Source organism: Orcinus orca, chromosome 6 (assembly GCF_937001465.1).
Source record: "Orcinus orca chromosome 6, mOrcOrc1.1, whole genome shotgun sequence".
Taxonomy (NCBI): Eukaryota; Metazoa; Chordata; class Mammalia; order Artiodactyla; family Delphinidae; genus Orcinus; species Orcinus orca.
In genome coordinates this window covers 110,355,167-110,369,912 of record NC_064564.1, presented here as the reverse complement: position 1 = coordinate 110,369,912, position 14,746 = coordinate 110,355,167, and the positions used below count along the sequence as shown (strand labels likewise).

The 14,746-nt window shown below is 50.0% G+C and overlaps 2 protein-coding genes across 4 annotated transcripts in view; one reads left to right on the top strand and one right to left on the bottom strand.

Annotated features, from left to right (window-relative positions):
- The window catches only part of GOLGA1 (golgin A1), a 52,442-nt gene extending 46,166 nt beyond the window's left edge, over positions 1-6,276 (top strand). For all 3 annotated transcript variants that reach the window (XM_004269231.3, XM_049710705.1, XM_033427214.2), the window contains 4 exons: positions 2,002-2,061; positions 2,619-2,789; positions 3,316-3,402; positions 3,988-6,276. In XM_004269231.3, coding sequence (XP_004269279.1) covers positions 2,002-2,061; positions 2,619-2,789; positions 3,316-3,402; positions 3,988-4,068 — 399 coding nt within the window. In that variant the 3' untranslated portion in view covers positions 4,069-6,276. The remainder of the gene's footprint in view (positions 1-2,001; positions 2,062-2,618; positions 2,790-3,315; positions 3,403-3,987) is intronic.
- A 583-nt stretch (positions 6,277-6,859) lies between these two features.
- Positions 6,860-14,667, bottom strand: ARPC5L (actin related protein 2/3 complex subunit 5 like). The gene is made up of 4 exons (XM_004269232.4): positions 14,519-14,667; positions 10,222-10,294; positions 8,831-9,007; positions 6,860-7,709 (listed from the first exon to the last, which is right to left on the bottom strand). The coding sequence occupies exons 1-4, from the start codon at positions 14,665-14,667 to the stop codon at positions 7,647-7,649; spliced, it is 462 nt and encodes a 153-aa protein (XP_004269280.1). The 3' UTR covers positions 6,860-7,646.
- Positions 14,668-14,746: the final 79 nt, after the last annotated feature.

The following is a 14,746-nucleotide window of genomic DNA, read 5'->3' as shown; positions in this document are numbered from 1 at the left end:
CATCTTTCCTTTCTCAGTAAATGGCATCTACTGCCATCTTTCCTTTCTCAGTAAATGGCAAAAACCTTGGAGTCATCCTTGTCCCCTTTGTTTCTTTCACAAGCAACATCCAAATCATTAAGGAATCCATTTGGCTCTCCCTTCAAACTGTACGCGCAATGAGCTGCTTCTCATCCCTGCCACTGCTACCACCCGAGACCAGGTGACCATCCTATCTTCCCTAGAGGATGGTGTTGGGCTTCTAATTGGTTTCCCTGTCACTTGTCTGTTCCGGCCCTCTGATGACTCTGTCCCCATAAAAGCCAAAGTCCTTGCAGTGGCCCACAAACCCTTTGTGGTCTGGCTCCTTACTGCCCCCTTCCCCTACCCTCTGCTCTCCCCCAGCATTCCCTCTCAGCCACAGTGGCCTTGCCTTTCTGTGAATATCAAGCACCCTCCCGCCTCAGGGCCTTTGCACTTGCTGAGCCTTCTGTCTGGAAGATCCTTTCCCCAATTACCCTCACTTCCTTTATGGTGTCATTTTGTCAGTGAGGCCATCCTGCTACCCTGCCAGCCCTCACCAACAGAACTCCCGGTCCCCTCACCTTGCTTTTTTTTCTCCAGGCCTCTTAATACCTTCTGATACACTGTATATTTGCTTATTGACACTGTTCTCTCTTGAGGGCAGACATTTTTTCTTTTTTTCTTTTTTCCTGCTGTTTCTGCAGCCTCTAGGCCGGTGTAGAGACTCGGTATTCATTGGATAAGTTAATGAATGAGTCAAAACCTAGAAAATCAAGTAACATAAACTAGCAAATGTACTTTTGGGGGAATGCCCGGCTTCACAGTCAAGCAGAGAATACAGATTGGAACGAAACATTACCGTTTTGTCAGTGGGGTGTTGCAGGCAGTGTGACAGGAGCTGGAGGCGCTTTCCCAGCCGTCTCATCCCCAGGGGGCCGTGGCCATACTGCTCTTGAGACGACGAAGCTTATTACAGCTTTGTTTGAAAATGGAAGCTCAGGGAGTTCCCTGGCGGTCCAGTGGTTAGGACTTGGCGCTTGCTCTGACATGGCCCCGGGTTCAGTCCCCGGTCGGGGAACTCAGATCCCACAAGCCATGCAATGTGGCCAAAAAAAAGGTAACTCAGCTACACAAGAAGACATGGGGCATCCCCTAGAGTTACTGTCACATTAAAAGTTATAATTAGCAAAACTATAAAGCTGTGGAAACTCTGATAAATGAAAACTACTATTCAAAATTCTAGCTACTCAGTGCAAGAATGGTGACGTGGACTAGAAGTCCACAGGAAAAACTCATTTTGATATAGTTGTGAGATTTTGGAGAAATTTTTATTTAAAATTTTTTCCCTGTAATGTCGACTACACATTAAATTTTTTCATTGGGAAAACAGAGTTCAGCCTTTCGGGTGGTTAATGGAATGTGTAATAAATTATATTTAAGGCCCATAATACTAATAAGCTCACTAAAAATAAATAAGGAAAATAAAGACATAAAACCCATTGTTGTTGGGTTGTGCCGAAAAACCACGATCTTTAATACTGTTCAAAATAAGTGTTAAAAATTATTATGGTATTTCAGGAGATCAATGGTGATGATGAGAATCATAAATTTTGGCCCAAGTATCCTACTTGGGGATGATAGCACATAAATATCATTCTGAAGGGCAGAATATACTGTGCAGAGGCATTTCTAGCTACACTGCCTGTGGAGGCGAGCGCCAGAAGCAGTCCTAAGGCCCCAGGCCGGGAGGGGTGGGACGGCACTGCGGCAGTGGCGGGGCCAGGAGAGCAGGGCTGTGCACAGCCTCAGCACGTGGGGGAAGGAGGCCGAGGCAGCAGGTGTGGCAGCGCAAGCTCCTCAGGAGATGAAGCAGGGGCTTCTAACAGGTGTATGGGGACCCAAGGGGTTGTCTGTCTGCTCTGTGGTCCTTTGCACTTTAAAGATGGTGAAACGTGCATTTAATGAATGGCCTTTTGTGGGGGTGGGGCTTTGCCTCAGACCATAAAGCAGATGCAGCAGAGGATGCTGGAACTCAAGAAGACTCTGCAGAAGGAGCTGGTGAGTGTCCCCCTTCTCCCCGCTGCCCATGCCCTCCTGCCTCTGTGCTCCTCCTGCCTGATGACACTCCCCCCCAGGGGACTGCAAGAGGTCTCTGGGAAGTCAGGCTGGTGGGACAGTGGCCCTGCCACCTTGAACGTGCTCCTGGAAAGTGGCTCTGTGACCCCCGGCACGAACCCTCTTTCTCTGAGCCTGTGTGTTGTCTGAGAGGTCAGTGAGGTGACGTATGGCCGTGTGTGAATGGCAGAGGCCAGGCCCAGACGTGGGAGAGCGGCGCCTCTGCCCTGGCTGGGTGCTCACTGCCCCAGGAGACGAGTCCTGATGCGGGTAAAGGAAGTGGCTGAACTTCCCCACATACCTCTCTCCCTCCTCAGCCAGCACCCTGCCTTCTTCAGGTGCTGGTGCTTCCTTCGCAGGTGGGGCCCTTTTCGCCCTACTCTGTGCAGGGTGTGGCAGAGAACTGCAGGTGACCACAGCCAGGGCCAAGTGAATCTCCCCTGTGATTTTCGAACCTGTCTTGAAGGGTTCAATGTAGCATCTTTCCATTGGTTTTTCAGAAAATCAGACCCGATAACGAGCTTTTTGAAGTCCGGGAGAAGCCTGGGCCTGAAATGACAAACATGGCCCCTTCTGTCACGAATAACGCTGACCTGACTGATGCCCGCGAGATCAACTTTGAGTACCTCAAACATGTGGTTTTAAAATTCATGTCCTGTCGCGAATCTGAGGTAAAGGGCTTTTGAGTTGCCCTTTGGGTACTGAGTTCCACCCCAGGGCCTGGTTCATTTGTCCGCGCCCTGCCTGGCTTCCCACCAAATCCATTTCTTTCTTCCTGTCCCCCATTCCGCTTTGACCACCAACGTGAGCACTCAGTCATTTCTCCAGCGGGCACTGACCTGCTGGTTGAGGAGCAAGCAGGGGGCGCCGAGTAGGGAACTGGCTCCTGGGAGGAGATGTGGGTCGGATGCTGAGGCCAGAGTCCAGGGAACTGAATCCGCCCAGCAGTCCTGCCTCCTGCCGAAGAGCAGGTGGCTGCGGTGGTCGTCCTGGTGGCCTCGCCAGTCCCCGAAGTAAAAGGTGGGGGAGGAAAAGAACCAGCAGACCTCAGAATGCCCATCTCCAGCCTCTGCGTGGTCCTTGCTGACCAAGCCTGGAGCGCACGGGAGGAGCAGGACCAGGAGATGCTGCCATGTAGCCCCCTGACCGCCTGATAACTGACTGAGGCCCATGGCAGCAAGATTTGCTTTGTTTCAGGCTTTTCATCTTATAAAAGCTGTGTCAGTGTTGCTGAACTTTTCACAAGAGGAGGAGAACATGCTCAGAGAAACCCTGGAGTATAAGGTAGGGTTTCCTGGTCTGCTGTCCGCCTCCCAAAAAATGTAGTCAGTCATCCCAGCCCTGGCGGGTGAGACCATCCCACAGCTGCATCATTAGCTTGGAAGGTGCTTTTGGTTGATGAACTGGACTCGGGTAGTATTTACCGAGGACATGCTTTGTGCCCACAGGTCTCTGCTGTACTTGACTAACAGGGCCTTGTGTTCTTCTCCAGAGCACGTTCATTGGTATCACCTCATCAACAGCCCCAGGTCTGGCCAGCACCCAGACTTCTTTAAAAAATGAAAAATATTCAAAAAGTACCTGCGTAAATGCTGTAATAGAAAACATTTTAAGGAAACGTTACCTAAATTCCACTCCCTTGTTCCTGTCACCTCAGGTTTTTCTCCTGTCTCCCTCCCATCTTTAGAATGGGCCTTGCAGCCCCGCACACTGGTTACCAGAACCATCGTCTTCACTGCTCTGCTCACAGCCAGAGTCCGGGTGTGTGGAGGGCGGGGGTGGTGGCCCACAGCTGGGGAGGGGCTCTTTCAGCTGCTTCGTACCTAGTCCTGATTCTCATCTCAGGAGCCTTTTCTGTTTCAAACCCAGATGTCGTGGTTTGGGTCCAAGCCAGCTCCCAAGGGCAGCATCCGGCCATCCATCTCCAACCCTCGGATACCATGGTCCTAGGCGGCACCACCCAAGGATGAACCTCCAAGGGCTGACACTTTTTCTGTGAAAAGAACACTGACACACCAGTCTGGGTGGGTTTTTAATCACTGTAACTGCAGTATTTTGTACAAGCATCTGAACATTGTTTACAAGACTTAAGGCCCACTCCTGCAGACTGCTAAGAACCTCAGGAGGTAGCTGATCCTGTCGTTCTGGTCACCAGAGGGTCCTGGCACTACCCACATTTCCACAGTGCTGCTAAAATCCCAGCTCTGGCCAGCACCCATCTGCCCCCGAATCCTCTTTCAAGGTGAGCACTTAAAGCTGAAGCCCTCAGCATGTGTCAGAGAGGAGGCGGCTGATCTATCGTGTGGTGATGACACTGGACATAGACAGCCCTTCAAAATGGTGCCCAGCAGCCCAGACCCACCTAGTTCTGCCACGAAGAGCCAACTCAGTGAGGCCGGCCTTTAAAAACTCCCTTTCCCTTTCAGTATGTTTGGGTTCAGATGAGTTAGAAGCAGCTTTTTAACCCTTCCTCCCAAGGAAACATTATTTCACGTTGTTTCTCAGACCACCGAGAACTTTAGTTGTGTCCGTCTTTAAGGTACTCTGGGGCCAGTGTGGATTAATGAATATGCACCTTTCTGACAGTATCTCATTTTACTGAAGAAAACTAGCAAATGTATAACAAGATCCTTAGTACCAAATACACTCAATTGCCTTTTTAATGAATGTACTTGTCTTGGATAGGTTGCTGGTAAACCATTTTAAACTATTTTTTATAGCTAAAGTTCCTTGCTATTATAAACATGTCTTCTGTATTATAAAATCCATTTAACTGGTGTTCTTAAAGGAAAATCAGAGCATCAAGAGGAAATTATTTCTAAGATTGGGAGCCCTGTCCCTTTGTAATGTCACTAGCATTCTTTGGCATCTGCTTCCCTCTGAAGCAGTGGTGGTGTTTCATTTGTTTAGCTCTTAATTCTGTGTTGTAACACTGAGCAAATGCTAATCACATTTTCTACTGCTAAGGACAGTCTGCTGTATTCAAAGGAAGCAGCAGCTGTCCCTCTCCCCAGGCTTGACCAAAACGTTGGAGGGTGGACTGCCTTGTAAGTGGAGCCACCGTCTCTCCCTGTCTGTCACCCTACCCCCAAATATTTAAGATGACACTACATTCATGTATGGCAACCAGGCAGCCCCTAGCTGGCTGCAGTACTTGATAGCATGCAAATGGCTCTGGAACTGACTGATAAAAACTTGTATTAGTTATCATTATAAAGAAAAGGGAATGTGCTTGCCCTGGATAAGGCACACTATCAAATCTAAAGGGAAACCATATATTGTTATAGTTTGATTGAAGTTTTATTGGTTAAATAAAAAACTGAATAACTGGAGCTCCTAAATTTATCATCAGTTATCCAATGATGTAAAGTTATGTTTCTCAACTATGTTTAGGGTTAAAATAAAGTATATCTCACAGGGAAACAAGGATTTGCAATTAACATAAGACAGTTCCGTGGACCTAGAAGTACCAAGCAAGGGCAGCATCACCCTCGTCCCCACTTGGGCTCTCTGCCATCCAAGTGACCCATTCTCCGGTTACCTACCTCCTCCTATGGCGCCCCTGCAGATGTCTCACCTGTGTTTAGAATGCTGTTTTCCATTTATCTGGTGGGGACACAAAACAGGAGTCCCTTCTGTTCCATAATTTTGATGAATAGGAGGTAGCTCTTCCAGCTCTTCCAGGAAAGAATCCCTAAGATTGGGTAGTTCAGGGCTTGCTAGAGGCGACTACCACACAGCCGTGGGAGCCCCGCCCGACTCCCCAGTGGCTTCTCCAGCCCTCGAGCTGGTCTCACCCACCACCCACGTTCGCCGGCCATTTTAGGCGTCGTTGGTTGTGGGGCCCCTCACTAAGTCTGTACTTGCACAGGGAGGATTCATTCTGATCAGGCTTTCCTCCTGCATGTTGAATTTCCTTCAGCTTTAAGAAGAGCGGAGTAAATGTTCTAAGTGATTTGATGCACTTTTACTTGTATAAAAAGTTCTGTGATAGAGACAGTATACATAGTCCTTTATATGAGCATTGGATCTTGATCTCACCCTCCATGTTGTACACAGGGAGATTGTATTATCTAAAACTGCTGTAGAAAATTCACTTGTGGTGCAATACACTTTTTGATTAAAGCTCTTCAATCCAGAGGCAGTGGATTTACTTGATATAGTTTGGTGTGTATTTCTTTAACTTGTTAAATTTAGTACATTGTGTCTCACATTTAAAACTCCAAGGCCAAGTTCAAGGCCTGTAGAACACTAGTCTTCCAGGAAGCACCTCCCCAGATTAGGTTTGGGTGAGTAAACATTACATGTAATTTAATGAAGCCAGCAGCCCAGTCCTACCTCCCAGGAAGGGTGGGGTTCTGCAGAGGAGTTGGGAGGATTGTCACTTTGGTCAACCTCCATCTCCAAGGCCCACATGACTGGGAAGAGCTTCAGGGACATGAGTGGGGTCCCTACCTTTAGCAAACTGCAGTTACGTGTGCCAAAAGGGAAAGAAAGAAAAGCATCTCTGCTCTTCAGAGAGGCCCATTGTTCGTGGTTACAGGGAACAAAATGTTCCTTTTATATCTATAGGCTGATTGCTACCTGTTTCTGGCTCTTAACCCTTTAAAGAAAACAACATCACGGTGTTCCTGCTGAACAGCCGAACCCAGCGTCAGGAGGTGCTGACTGGGCCCGTCTAAGCCCGCTCCCAAAAGACTCCAAGTGCAGTCACACAAACTGAAGACTTTTAAAGCTTAGGTCAATTATTGAATGTTTGGCACTTTATTAAATAAGCTCCAAAACTACACACAAATGAAAGAAGTAAAAACAATAAATAGTTATTCAGCAAAACAGCTCTCTGTAGCAGCCAGCAGCACTGCAGCCCAGGCCTGAGGTACTGCTGTGGCAGGAGGGCTGGAATGCCACGCTCGCTCCCATGGCTCGGCGGGGACACACGTCTACCCCCTCCATTCCAGTTTCCAGAACAGGCGACCTCTCATTCATTACCATCCATTACCCATTTCTTTTATATACATGAAACACACTGCAGAGTATATACTAATAAGCCAAGAGCTTTATTGATGCAGCAGGCACTTTACAATGAACCCAAGAGAGCCCGCCTTCTTTGGGAGGTCGGGATGTCTGTACAGACCCTTGGGGGTTTTCCACTTCAACAAAAACCAAGCTCTCCCTTTTTTACCACACCCCTTGAATCTGCACGTGCCCAAGTCATCCTTCCCCGCTTTTACACAGGCAGTGCACACAGGTACACCTGACCAATGCGGGCCAGCCACTCTGGTAGACAGTCACAATGTCAGTTCTGCATTACTTGTGGACAAAGGCATAGACTATCAGATCCTGCAAAGGATTTAGGAAACAGTAAGACGATTTCTCCCTCCACCTTGAAAATAAAATACACTTTAGTGGATGCATGTCCTGAAATAGTTTACTTGGGAGTTCTGAGGAAGATGGTCCATTGTCAATCCCTTCTTCAACAGCCTGTGCATCCAAAATTCTTCTCAAGGTAACATGAGTCTTTTTTTTTTTTAAACAGTCTTTCTTGCTGTAAGAACTCTTATAATGGAGCCTAGTCCTCCTACTGCTAATGCCTGTAGGGACAGGAAAAGAAAAGGTGTCAGTTGAGACTTGGTTGGACAAGGGGAGCCTAGCTTGCCAGGGAAGATGGGACCATGTGCTCCTGACCATGTCATAGACCTTCTGAAAAAGGATTCCCACGAGAGCACGGTTAAGAGGTGCCAACAGGGTCCACATTCAAGGGATGGGGCCCTGTCCTGGAACAAAGGGTTCCCAAGAGCTGCTGGCTCTTGAGGCAGGAGAATTGGGCTTGAGAACATTGTTACCAAGCTCACACAGAGACCCCCAGTTTCCCTTTGACAAGCTCATCATGTCCCAGCCTACAGGCACAGCCGTAGGCACTTAAACAAACACTAGCCCATTAGAGCTGAAACATCAACAGGGCTGAGCACCCAGTTGCCTTAAAGGGACCAGAGAGCCTGGCCTCCATTCCACTCAGTTCCCCTGAGCCCCACGACCACCTCCACCCACTAAGCCTGGGAGCTCACCTTCTGGCAGAGCACACCCACCAGCAGGACCAAAGGCCACAGCCCAGCCCCAGGCTGCCCAAGCGACCGATCCCTCAGTAAGGGCCACTCCCTTAAAACTCAACAGAGCCTTTCAGGAAGGACACAGTCTTGATGAAAGGCCCTGCTCTTATACTGACCCAAGCAAAGGACAGGCTTTTCATGCTTCAGGTGGATGAAGGCCCTGTTAAAGACACTGCCAAGGTATCTGCCACTGCCCCCTTGGGCCTGGTGAGGCTGAGGCTGGAGCAGGAAGCCCTCAGAGCTAATGGGAGGGCTCAGCCTGAATCTAAGACCCACAACCACCACCTCCACAAGTCCAAAGAAAGTATTACAAAGTCCCAGCCACCAGCAAGCCTGCTTCTACCTTACCACGCCAAGTCACCTGCCCCCATGCCTGCCCGGCACAAACCAGCAGCTAAAGCAACAGCGATTACCAGAGACGGCAGATCCCTACCAGGTGCTTCCCTGGGAGAGGTTAAGTGCTCAGATGTCCCAGGTTGCTTGAGGAATGGCCCCTTATTCTCACATGCCTATCAGACTGTCCTTTGTTTGTTTGGGATGGCCTGGCCTGCTGATTTGAACCCTGGGGTTGGGGTGACTCAGTGGGCTGCCTGATGTTCACATACCTTTTCATGCCACTGGAGTAACACTGCACTGCTATTTTCTGTGGGCTTCTCAAACCCTTTATAAATGTACTTCATGAGCAAGTCAATGCCATTTCTGTCCAGTGACTGCACAGCCTGCTCAATTTCGCTGCTCTTAAAATTTGTAAGCACTTTCAGCACCACGCCCTGGGCCCGTTCCTACAGAGGAAAGAGAAAGGGAGTGAGGCCTAGAGCCATGACCCAGGCATATCCACATCCTGCACTGCAGGCTCAGAAACACCAAACCAAGTAGTCAGAAAATATTAGAAACACTGTCCAATTTCTAATTCATGTGGAATGCTTAAGTGAAATTATTTTATTGATTTAAGTTTCAAAGTATCCCAAAGTATTCAAAGCCAGTTATTTATTCCACTTATTTTGGGGGAAATAAGCAGTTTCCTGGGGAGAAGCATCCCTATTTCTGATGACACCAGCAAGGCCTTAAAACTCTACAGGATCATGGGCTTCCCTGGTGGTGCAGTGGTTGAGAGTCCGCCTGCCGATGCAGGGGACACGGGTTCGTGCCCCAGTCCAGGAGGATCCCACGTGCTGTGGAGCGGCTGGGCCCGTGAGCCATGGCCGCTGAGCCTGCGCATCCGGAGCCTGTGCTCCGCAACAGGAGAGGCCACAACGGTGAGAGGCCCGCGTACCGCAAAAAAAAAAAAACCAAAATAAAAACAACTCTACAGGATCATAACTGTGGAGATTAAAAAAAAACAGGTCTACTTGGCTGCACCTTCTGTCTGCGTTCACCCTCAATGGAACAAAGGGGCCATTTTCCTCCGTTTTTGACAGGTGCAGCCATTTATATCAAGATGCCATCAAAAAAAAAAAAAGTGGCATCACAAGATGGCAAAACCCCAGCTCCAAAGAGACCCCTTTCCCTGGACCAAATTTTAGACAGTCTCAGCGATGAGCTTTTAGACAACGTAACCGATACAGTCTGCACAACCGTATGGTCTCACCTAGTTTTTACGAGGCAGGAAATCATAAAAGCACTGAAAATCCTTATGCAAATAAAGCTTATTCAATAGCTTATAAAAGCATAACCACTGCTAAGTCCCACATGGCAAGCTAATTTATAACTCTGCTCATCAGGAAGGGCTGGGCTGACTTCTCACCCCATGAGGCCTCGGGGAGGAGTGAACGTTTCTTTGGGGAGCGTTTACTATGAACACTGACAGCTTTGGGTGTTAGGAGCGCCAGGAGGCTTCCGTGGAAACACTGCCCGGTGCCAACTCACTTCCTTGGTAGATACTCACCGATGCAGAGATGAAACAGATGCTGTCCAGAGTCCCAGGGAGCTCACACTGGACAATCACAGCCCTGGTCCCAATACCCACCCAGCAGAGCTGCAGTTCAACCCCCTTTACCTTCATAGCTTGATTCTTGGTGTTGACGGGAGAGTTCCGCAGGGCTGCATGAAACGCCCGAAGCATGTCCCCTGTGCATCAGCACCAGTTAAGGATGGCTAGGCTCTAGCATGTTCATGCTTTTATTAACGAACTCATTTCAAAAAGAGCTCAAGAGAGTGAAGTCAAATGGCATCTATCGACATCCACCCGCCTCCCACTGTGGCCTCCCGGTGGGCACAGCCAGTTCAGAGGGTAGCCTACAGGCTCTCCTGAGCCACATGGAGGGTGGGTGGGGCATCTCTGCCAAACCTGCAAACCCCTCCTCTGCCGGCCCCCAAACCTTCCCCTTCAAAGCAAGTTTGGACACTGACTCGCTCCCTCCCGGGAAGGGAGTAGCAAAGCAACCGCCCCCGCAGGGTAACTTGCAGCAAAATCTGACTGAGCTGATTTGCACTTACTTGGCACCCTATCTGCCCTACTGGACCCTCACGACCACAGAGTAAGGTTATCATTTTCATCTTCTCATTCTCAAAAGGGAAGAAGAAAGGCACAAATGGAGGTCTCCTAACTCTTAATCCAATGTTTTCTATCAGTTAAACTATTAAAGAAATTAAGATGTGCTAAAACTTTTATCCTCCAAGACCTACCCAAGTCAGTGAGGTCCCAACTGGGGGAAATTTAACAATCTAAAAGAACCTTTTGCCAACAAAATGAATCAATCCTCCCCTCCTTGCTCCCCAAACCTTAGCTGGAGTCCTGACATAATCTTTGCTGAGCTCTGAATAGCCAGTGCTCAAAAGAAAATTACAATCTGGGTTAGGTCCCCAAAGGTGACACCTATTTTAAACTGAATTACATCAGTTGACTTTCATTTCCTCATCTGAAACACTGGCTTCAGCCAAAAAGCTTCAAAAATAGAACAAGAAATGGCTTCCGCCCAATCGGGTCTCTACTCCTGTTCATGCAGCGATACCCATGTGTGAACAGCCAGAACCTCCCAAGCAAAGCCGAGTCCCCGGTCTTCCCTAGTGTGGCCTCCATCTTGACTGAGCTGGGCCCACACACCCAGGGAGCCACCCCTGTGGAGCTCCCTAGCACCCTGCTGGGCTCTGATCCACCTTCCAATCTGAGAGGCAGCCCACTCTCCCACACCCCTGTATCTGTCAGCTTTGGAATTCCTTTTTCCCAGCCTGGTTAGGGCCAGTGTGATATCAGCCACTGATAATTTCTACCTCAGAACTCTTTTCGAATTTGACATCCCAGAGCAATAGGCAGAGTCCCAGAGGCTTCAGAGGAAACGAGGCTGGCGCTCGCTCTTCACTAACCAGCACAGTTGGGAAACAAAATATTTCAGAAGATGAATGGGTAAGGGTAGGATAACTAGTCCACAGGGGCAAAAAGAGTCACTGCTTTAGAGTTAATCTCTCTGCAGCACCCCTCTACCAAACATTCACTATAGGTGTTGATAGGTAGGGGGCCTTCAGCAGCTGGGGAGAACTGGGGAGTAGGGAGGGGCATACCATTTATCAAGCTGGCCTGTCTCAGCTGGTTTTAGGCCCTTCCAGAGAACAGGCTGTGGAGGCCAAGGAACCATGCCCAGCCCCTGGTCTCCTCTAGATCAGGGTTTCTCAACCACAGCACTACGACTGACATTTTAGACCAGATGACTGATGTGGGGTCTGTCCTGTGCATGCATGGTACAATATTTAGCAGCATCTCTGGCCTCTATGCACTAGATTCCAGTAGCACTCCCTCCCACCCCTCAAGTTGTGACAAACAAATTATCTCCAAACATTGACAAATTTCCTCAAGGGGAGAAGACTGCAAAATCATTCAAAACTACTGCTCTGGACAGATCTCCCTCCAGAGGACCAGAAGGTGCCTCAGCAAGGAAGAAAAGGAGCCAATTCTTTAAAATCCCTACAAGGTCTCAGATCCTGTGCCCAGGTGTTTTCACATGTCATCTCATCACTGCTAACAGCTCTTTGTGACAAGAATCATTATTCTGATTTTAAAGGCAATGAATCTGAGGCTCAGAGAAGGAAAATGATGTGTTCAAGGTCACAAAGCTAAGCTGTCCAGCTGTCCTTCAAACCCAAGGATGCCTGACTCCAAAGCCAAGCTCTTTCTACAATCCCCTGCTGCCACTCCACCCACAGGCCCAAGGTGCATGTCCAGGACACTTACTGTATGTCCAGCACTGTGCTAAAGCCTTCTGGGATGTTGTCCAGTGATGGTCCCCTGGAACCTATAAGCCCAGCTTGGTTCTCCTCCTTTTAACACAGGAGGATACTGAGGTTCAGAGAGTGTAAGTGACCTATTCAAAGTCACACAGCTATAGAAGACTGAGTTGGGTCTGTGTGGATGCACAGCCCACGCTCTATTTCATGTGTGTGATCTCCCACCATGACTCGCTTCCCTATACAGTACTAGGACAGGCCCACTCACTACATCCCCTCACTCCAATCAACCAACCCCTATCCCTACTCCCCTCGCCTCTGTTCTAAGACTCCTAGAAGCCCTTTCTATAGTTTAATAATCTAACATAAATCCAAGACCTGGCACATGGTAGGGACTCAGCAAATATTAGCTCCTTCCTCCTTTCTTCCTGGGCCCCACATTTGCCAGGATTTCAGTTCTCATTTGCTAACCTCCCCTTCCCCAATCCCAAGAGGTACACTCTCCATGGTAACAAGGTTTCTGACACTGTCATTAGTGGAGGAACTACCATCCCCTGATGTGCTAAGCCTAGGTCTCCAAGCAGCCTCAAGGAACCTATCATGTGAGGAGCGTACCAAGAGATGACCTTCAACAAGTCTCTGCAGCACCAAGACCAAGACAGCAGATAACCGGACCTTGCCCTCCCCTTTTGTGGATGGTCTGGGCCACAGGCCTGACGCTGGAGTCCTTTCAGCAATGCCTGCCCATGAGCCAGGTTCTACACCAGACTGCAGAATCAACCTTCCCTCATGGGGGCCCTTCTCATGGCCCCATTTCACCAATGGGGTAAGCAGGGCGACCCTGATGGGGCAGGAAATACAAGTTTGAATCACCACCTTTGAAAACACATTTCTGTTCAAACAAAGTCTGGAGGTTTTTGTTTCAAAGGCACATTGGAGGAACACTGTAGGACTCCTCCCAAGGCAGTCTATGGGCTCGACTTCCCAAGCTGAGTCAACTGATTAAACACCCAGAACCTGATTTATATACAGTACCGCATAAGCCTCCAACCCTGCCCTGGCCAGTGCGGGGGAGGGGTAGGCACTTCCTGTAACACCATTTGAATCAAGAAAAATCCTTCCTGTGAGAATAAGTCAGTTTCCTGTGCTCAAACTGCTAAGGGACCAAGCAGGCTGTGACAGCCAACTCTATTTTTAATCTTGTTTTCTAAATGCTTGTTCTCTGTGACCACAGAACAGTCATTTCCAGTCGTGGGGCTCTACTTTTACATCTCACTTTATGCTGCCTGTTTTTTCTTAGCTCTAAACGACTAGTTTTTTCCACTGCTTCCTGCACAAGAAGCCTATGCGGGGGTGGGGGGGCAAAACTCACTTGTTGAACGTGGCTGAGACCATCGAGGTCCAAAGCCCAATGAATGGTCATAACTAAGAATAGGTGAGGAAGAGTGACATTAAGCCGCAGGGTCAGAATGATTCTGGGGTGGGAGGTGCGATCTCAAACCTCAGGGCTGGACTAAGGCTGCAGCCTTGGCTCCCCCCATGGGGCCTTTCTTCCCCGCAGCCATCCACCCACCTATTTTCAGGTGGTGCTGCAATCCGGCCCGAGAGGACTGTGCCTGGGAGCCGCCCTGGCCGCTCAATTACTCAGCGGTGGCTCACCTCGGCGCCTCCCGCCGATCATGCCCGAGTATAGCCCCGTTTCCCGCATGGGAGGGATGGAGTGATCGGGCGCCCAAGGAAGGGCCAGCCTGAGGGCGTGGGGAGGCAAGGGGAAAGAAAGGGGAGAGGTCTCGTGCAAGAGTGAGGGGCCTACGAGCCGGAGGCCCCTCCGGCACGCTCCTGGGGCCGCCGAGCAGGCCGGCCCACCAGGATCCGGGGGCCGCGTGGGGCCGCGCTTTTGAGGGAGGCTCCGAGGGCTCGGGCCGGGGACAAGGAGAGTGGGGAGGCCGGGTCAGAGGGAAGTGGGGATGTGTGGCCCGAGGAGAGCCAGGTCGGAAGGGAGTCGGGAGACTGACCTGAGAGGTCCGGGGCTGAGAGGAGTGGGGAGGTCGGCCTGAAGGGCCGGAGCCGGGGATGAGGGAAGTGGGAAGGCCGGGCCAAAGGGGAGTCCGGGCCGCCGCGCGGGAGAAGGATATTGCCGCAGGAGCCCGTCCACCTCGCTAGGATCCGGGCCTGGCTCGGCCGCCGCCGCCGCCGCCTCCTCCTGTTCGTCCACGAATTTGTTCTCGTCAAATTCGTCGATGTCCACCCGACGGAAGCGCGAGGACAGCGTGTTCCGGGCCATGGCGGGGGCTCGGCGCCCGCTCAGGCAGCTACGCTCCGGGGAAGACCTCCACTCCACTCCGCTCGGAACCGGCTCCAGC

What these genes read in the sequence shown, in the direction of transcription:
- ARPC5L (XM_004269232.4), bottom strand. Translation starts at nt 14,667, where the DNA reads ATGGCCCGGAACACGCTGTCCTCGCGCTTCCGTCGGGTGGACATCGAC. An exon ending in GTGGACGGGCTCCTGCGGCA is followed by an intron (nt 10,295 to 14,518) that starts ATATCCTTCTCC and finishes GTGCTGATGCAC; the next exon opens with AGGGGACATGCTTCGGGCGT. An exon ending in CCAAGAATCAAGCTATGAAG is followed by an intron (nt 9,008 to 10,221) that starts GTAAAGGGGGTT and finishes TTTCCTCTGTAG; the next exon opens with GAACGGGCCCAGGGCGTGGT.